Below are 7,228 nucleotides of genomic sequence, written 5' to 3'. Positions count from 1 at the left end.
GGGGAGAGGCTGTGAGGGAAGGACTGAGGAGGCCGCGGAATAAACATCCCAGTTCTTTTATTGCAGCGGCTTTAGGGGCGTTTCGGGTTTTTTAAAAGAATTTCGTTATATTTTGTGCATGTTTTGGTTGCAAAAGTGAGCGTCTATTGCACTCTCGAATAATGGGGTCTCTTATGCTGCGGGTAGTGACTGTTCACTGCCGAGTTGTGTCCTGATGGACTTCATTTTATTACTCTTTATTTCATTTCTCTCTCTATATTATTATTTATAGATTTCTGTCATGTGTAACACAATATATTTATATATTACATGTAGTATATCGTGAATAATACATTATATTATACACATTTTCTATTATATATAGTTGTATGTTATTATATATATTTGGCTGTTATTAATTTTTATTATTGTCATTTATTTATTTTTATCATTGAGGTGGCATTAAAGCTGGGTCTTTTTAAGTGAAGTAGCTGATCACAAGTCCTGATTGCAGGCAAAAAGACACTTGTTAAGAATTGCCCTGATTTCAGCTGTGATAGTACTCATTTTCTTCTTAAAAAAGTATAAAATCTAAAAAGATAAATCTGAAATTCTGTTTTCATTTCATGCAGTAGTAAGGGAGTATCTTTGATTGTCACTGTAATTACTTGTCAGTGTAACACTTGTCGCTGTTACCTTCCCGTGGTTATTTCGTTTGAAGAGAAAAGGTGTTCATTGATATTGAACAAGGCATTGACAAGATGTCTTGTCCCTCACAGGCATTTAATACCTGTACAGGTATTAAATTATAGTGATAATTAATATGTTTGATACCTGTGCTGGCATACAAGGGTAGTTAATGTGTGTAATACCTGTAGAGGAATTAAATTATCCAGTGGCAATGTGTATGTTTAATTTCTGTACAGCTATTAAATTTTACAGTGATATTTTAATAAGCGTAATAACTTGTTCAGCTATTGAATTACTAATGACAGAGGTGAGGAGAGGAGGCGATTGCTACCTGCCACTGTGCCCAAACAGTTCTCCTTTCCTTTAGCTAGCTGGAAAACCTGCAGCCCGAGATTAAGGAACTCGCCAAGCGCCTTCGCTATGAAGTTTCAGTGCGTGGAAAGCAGCTGGGGTGGTCTGAAAAGGTGGCCAGGTACGAGGGGGACTGTACACACCTCCTGAACCCGTTCCGGAATGAGGCTTGGCAGGAAGGAAGATCCCACAAACAACACTTTTACAGGAAGATTCTGCCATTGCCCAAAGCTTAGATTTTCTTTCCCCTCCTACAATTTATTTATCCTGTTCCCTTTCAGGCATTACGCATTTCAAAGCTCTGAACTTTTGTTTTCCTCTCCGAAAGGTTTCACTTCACGAAGAACATGCGGAGGATTGTTACGGAGCTGTACGTCCGGGACAACTGCCACCCCTTCAAAGCCACTCTGCTGCTGTGGGTGCAGATCCCCATGTGGGTGTGCGTGTCCCTGGCTCTGCGCAACTGCAGCGTCGGTGCCCTGGGCTCAGCAGGTGCTGCATCTGGACACCTGTCTTCTCTCACTGTCCCTTTTTATTCACCTACTGCTTCCACAGACACCTTGTTGGTTAAAGAGCACAATGTCCTGAGCTTGCTGTACAAGCTGACATAAGAACAGTCAGCTACTAAGGTTTTAAAGTTAATATAGTTTGAACTTAATCTAATTAATTAATATAAATAATAGATAATATCATTTGAAATTAGTTTTAAACTTAATGTAGTCTGATAATCCTATTTAGCAAGTAATATTATACATGCCACAGCACACTCACTGTTAGTCTGTCTTTTTTTCTTTCATGTGAAATACTGTAGACAAGGTGAATGTGTGAGGGTTTTTTAAATTAAAAAAAAATATATACCAATTTTTTAGACAAGAGTTCACAGTTTGTTCTTTTAAGCAAGAATGTAGCTAGTTACAGAGTTACTAAGAAAAATACAGTATTTTCAAAATCAGGAAATAAACACTGTAAGTTACTGCATTCTTATTTTTCTCATTGACTTGTAAAATATTTGAGATCAAAGTAGTTTTTAATCACAGATTTACCTTTCAGTGGCTGTCATGAGCTAAGATGGGTCTCAGCTTGTATCTCCCACTTTTCATACTCAGATTGGTAGCAGAGTGTTTAACCAAGGATTTCTGCTTTAATCATATTTCTCACGTGGATAAAACATACCTAGAAACTTGGGTGTATGATTTAACCCCTGGTACAGTTCTGGCTCACTTGAGACAGCAAATTATACTGAATTCTGTGTTTTCTTGAAATGTTTCCTATAGTACAAGAACAGTTTTCATCAGGAGGAGCACTGTGGTTTACGGACCTCACGGCACCCGATTCCACGTGGATTTTGCCCGTTTCCCTGGGGCTGGTGAATTTGCTGGTGGTAGAGGTACGTTGGTGGAATAAACCAACAGTGGTGACTGCAAAGGGCTAACACATAAAGGTGGCTGCAGATTATCACTGCTTTAAATGCACTGGGCAGAAGTGAAAAATAATCTGTTTGCTCTGTGTACTTTAATGCGTAGGTGTCTTGTTCAGAGACCTCAAAGTCTGATGTGACATGTCTCAGATCTACTTGAGCTTCAGTAATATTTAGTCTTGACTAAAGTTTCTTTTAGAATGCTGCTCTAATGAGCTTTCTGGGTGTTAATCCTCAGTCTGGTCATTTCAAAAAGACGTTGTTTATAGCTGTGAGTTTCTCCTCTTTCAGATCTTTGCTTCCCAAAAAAACCCGCAAGTTTCCCGGTTCCAGAAGCTTGTTACGAACTTCTTCCGCGTGGTGTCTGTGGTGATGATCCCTATTGCTGCCACGGTGCCCTCTGTAAGTACCGAGGTCACCTCTGGGACGTCACCTGTGGCTGGTCTGGTCGGTGCTTAAAGGACAGCCTGAATGCCTCGTGTGTTTCGTATTGCTGCTGCTGCTGTGTGCTTGAAAACAAATCACATGTTTTGTCTATATGTATGTTTAAATCTTGATGCCTTTGGAATATTTTTGTTCAAGAGGGAAGAGTTTGCAACCTTGAAAGGACTTAATGTCCTTCGTGTAGTCTGAAAAAGGAGAGGAAGACTTATGTAAAGACACGTAGGCAAATGTTTGTTAAGTGGAAACCAGTGTAGTTCTTAAATTAGGAACTTTTCCACATCTTTCTTCAAACACTTCTCATTTTTACCAGGTTTTCTACTGCAGAGTATTCTTGCAAAAACAAAGTGTCTGGTTGTTTGGCTCATTGACTGATAGTTTCAAATACAGAACTTGAAGCAAGTTTAATATGAATTAATTTAAGACCTGTTAAGCCTCAGTGTAGATGACACTTTTCCCCCGAAGAGTTCAGAGACAGACAGTTACATTTCACGTGGAAGCCATTATTGCAAATGAGAGGAGGAGTGTTTTAGGTGAGTTATTTTTATCAATACCTGGGAGTACCCCACAGCTGTGGTTCGGGAGGAGTTGCCTAAACCTGCTGTTTTCCTTGCCTCCAGGAAGCTGACCTGTGCTTGTCTTGTTGCAGTCCATGGCGCTGTACTGGCTGTCCTCGAGCCTCGTGGGACTCTCCCACAACCTCCTGCTGCGCTCTCCCACCTTCCGCCGGCTGTGCTGCATCCCAAGGACCAAATCCGACTCGGATACTCCTTACAGGGACATCATGGCTGCCTTGGCTGCTAAGTACAGCTTCAAGAAATGACACTGAACTGCAGGAAGAGCTGTCTCAGGAATGAAGTAGTGCTGTTTCAGTGAGATGTACTTATTTGCTGTATATTTATTTTCCAAATAAAACACTGGCTGGCCATAAAGAAGGATTGGTCAGCAAAAATGTGTCTTTACTGGGTAGCTTTGTTTCAAGTGTGGTCATTTTGCAGTTGCAATAGTCCAGAAATCCAGGTTTATCTCCTCAATTATCGTAAGGAATTGGCCAGGTGAGTGTTAAATAAAACCGTGACTCATATACGGTGCCTCTTTTTTACTGTAAGTCCTGAAGGTAAAGAAGTTCAGGGGTTTTTTTTGTTAAAATTATCAGGAATTAATTATTTACTTGAACTTTTTATAAGATTCCAAGCTACTACTGTGATGTAAACTAACAAAAATCGGAAGCAGAATTTTTAATGCAGACTTGGAAGCATTTGTTTGAATTGTTGTGATAGCCTAGTGGAACTTTCCAGATAGGGCTGAGATACACTTTCTGACTAAAATCAGCAGTTTAGAAGAAAAAGTGCAGATGTCATTGTACTAATAACACTTCACTTTACCTGGTGGGGATGTTTCACTGATGTCTTTCACTGTTTTCACTGTTAGGAATCTCAGAACATCAGTGATAGCGTTATATCCGGATGCTGCCAGGATATTCTTATACCAAAAAAAACCCTCCCCAAAACAGGTGTGAAACTGAAGGTAACACAGCCAAAAGCATCTCATCTAATGGTGTCTAACAATTCAAAATCCGCAGGTAAGGAGATCAGAATGTATGTGACAAAGCCCTTTCCAGGTCTGCATTGCAGGTAGGATAATGTTCTAGCTTTTTAAAGGGCCTTACGGATTTCTCTGAATGTTGTATTGTCATTTTGCCTCAGCCAAAGGTGTTGGAAAAAGACTCTGCGAAAAGGAGTGAATTTTTGTCTGGGAAGCTGGTGGTAGGGGGTGCTGGTGCTCCATGCAGTGCTGAGGAAAGTCACCTCTCCTTCCTCAGCAGTCTCACCTGAGAGGGTCTCACGTTCCCAGCCTGTGAACCGGGCAGGCTGACAACAGCTATTCTTTTGTGTAGTAAAAATATAACATGAGATTTCTTAGGAAGCATAAAGGGGGCTGTGAAACTGCTCACTGAAAAAAATGCCTCACAGCTCTTGTCAGGACCCCAGATGTTCAGTGCAGGAGATTGTAATATTTGCAGTTCTCCATTTATGTATGTTTATTTTACACACTTTTTACCTTATAAAATTACATCCAAGACCTGCCAGTGGGAGTTAAAAGAGAGTAAGGTTTCTCCAGTGAGTGTATTTGGTGGTGGATTTCTTACAGCATTATTTTAGGTCTGGAAGAGGGTTGTTGTAACACTGCGTGTACTTAGGAGGGAGACTTAACTTAAGGAACTGAAATCAGGCAAGTAGATGTTCCCTGAATGGGTTCTGTTCTGGCAGAACTCAGAAGTGCTGAAATATCCTGGCTGGAGAATACATGTTTCATTCTCTGTCTCGAAGATGCAGTGTAAACTTCAAGAGTAGGGCTGTGATGCTTCTTATCTTTGGTGGTTGTGCCCTGGAGAAAAAGGGCTTTTGTTTACCCAGAAGCTTACCTCTGTTCTCAGCCATAGTAGTGACTCTGTTCAAATACTTCGTCTGGCCTAAAATCCTTGTCTCAGTGTTTGATGCTGTTTCTAGCAAAGAGGATTGGAGCTTTGCTGTTTGCCTTCCCATGGTGATGTAATTATTTTGTTTTCAGTTTCCATGTTGATGAGACAAAGATGGAGCAAAGATACGTATAATGATGTGTATCAGGTCGAATGAGTCCTTGTTGACTGTGGAAGGGCCAAGGGAGGTTTCTGGAGAAGAAATAAAAAAAATACCTCTTGAGGTGTTCTCTGAGAAACCCGACTGAAGTGTCTTAAAAAAGCCTGTACAATATTCTTTGTGCATGACACTTTAAGTAATGTGATCTATAGCCCTGTTTGGCTTAACTGTGTCTCCACCTCTCCTGTTTGCCTCCTGTTCTGGCTTTGCTGAAAACAAAGAAATTCTAAGTAAATGACCAAAACCCAGTAGTAAGAAAAGAATTGTGGTTTTAGAAAGGAGGGCAGTTTCCTTCCTAACTTCCATCTGATTATTAGCCTGGAATACTCTAGGTGAGGTGAGTTGGCCCCTGTCCCATTCAGGAATGAGATGTCAGTATGATCCAACACCTTTTACAGGGTGCTGGAGGGGATGCTGCTGTCTGCCAGAGAATTTGACACCTTGCTAGTCCACCTGGTTGTTCTTTGGGGTTGTTTTAGCGGGGAATCCAAACTCTTCATTCAAAGCTCAGTTACTAGGGTGGGTTCCTTGAAGTGCAAGAATTTTTTTCAAGGGCTAAGTGTAATTTTTGGCATGGTTCCATGATTTCTGGAAAGAAAAAAAAGTGTTGAAGTACGTTGAGTGCGCTGCTCACGTGGAGCACACGGGGGTGCTCCAGCTCCTGTCAGCTGAAGGGCTGCCAGGTTCTAAAATCCAGGACAGGCAGGCAGGCAAGCATTGGACTAAAATATTTTTCTTCTCTGTCTTTCGTCTTGATGCCGTTTCAGAACTTAATCAGGCTGTCCTTCACAGTGTACACTTCTTTTCCACCTCGCTGCCGTGCCCCTTTGAAGTAACCCAGTGTTCAACACTGCTGAGCTTGCTGCTCCCTCTTTGCGGCTGAGGACGCCAAAGGGAAGCGGGCAGGTGTTGGAACAATCCCTGGTTGTCTTTGCAAAGCCCTCCATTTGTGCAGCCATGTGGCCAGCTGGCAGCAGGACTCCTTTTTTCACTTGATATTATTAGCCTACCTGTATTTAATTAATCTGACTGATTTCTAATGATAAATAGGATCTTCATTCCTTCGAAGCTCCGTATAGTGCTAAAAGCAACAGCAGCTGCTGCTTTCCTGATGTGAGATGTTTTGCTCTATTTTCTAAGTTTCAGGGATCACAAAAAAATTCAGAGTAAGGGATTGGTGCTTTACGTCACTGGCACCTTGATGATTTTGATCCATTTTTGCTGCACACAACTGTGGTGTTACGGGCTTCGGGTTTGGGTAGGGGTGTTTAAAGAAGCCTCTGTAAATTAGGTTCATCATTAAGGTGAGTGCACATATCCATCTGTTCCTTTATTTAAGGAGTTGAGCTTTGTGGACTCATTTGTTGATAATGTTCATAATCTGTTCATAATTTGATTGCTTTAATTAACTTTGCAATTGGAATAATAGTAAATAACTCTTTTTTAACCTGTTTTACTTAATATAATCCCCTACTTTTCTTTGAAAGTGGGAGAGACCACTACTGCCTTATTTGTAGGGACTGGGCTTCTGGACGAAGTCTTCCAGCTCCCAGAATCCCTGGGACTCAAATCCCTCATGAAAATAAGGGGTATTGTGCTGTATTCTCTGAGGCTTAATATTATCTGCCCTTTTCAGGCCTGGAGACAGGTAGGGAAAACATTGCCCTGTGCCAAGTATCCTGCCTTCCTGCAGGGAAATCCTGTATCCACA

The 7,228-nt window shown here is 41.2% G+C and overlaps 1 protein-coding gene across 1 annotated transcript; it reads left to right on the top strand.

Annotated features, from left to right (window-relative positions):
* The first annotated feature begins 410 nt into the window (after positions 1–410).
* LOC103614078 (mitochondrial inner membrane protein COX18) lies at positions 411–3,962 on the top strand. The gene is made up of 5 exons (XM_017732030.1): positions 411–1,141; positions 1,349–1,512; positions 2,295–2,407; positions 2,729–2,839; positions 3,528–3,962. Exons 2-5 carry the CDS (start codon positions 1,368–1,370, stop codon positions 3,699–3,701), a joined length of 543 nt encoding a protein of 180 aa, XP_017587519.1. The 5' UTR covers positions 411–1,141; positions 1,349–1,367; the 3' UTR covers positions 3,702–3,962.
* The last annotated feature ends 3,266 nt before the right edge of the window (positions 3,963–7,228 follow it).

Source organism: Corvus brachyrhynchos, unplaced genomic scaffold, assembly GCF_000691975.1.
Source record: "Corvus brachyrhynchos isolate BGI_N302 unplaced genomic scaffold, ASM69197v1 scaffold764, whole genome shotgun sequence".
In the NCBI taxonomy this organism is placed as follows: domain Eukaryota; kingdom Metazoa; phylum Chordata; class Aves; order Passeriformes; family Corvidae; genus Corvus; species Corvus brachyrhynchos.
This window is presented reverse-complemented; position numbering and strand designations above follow the sequence as displayed.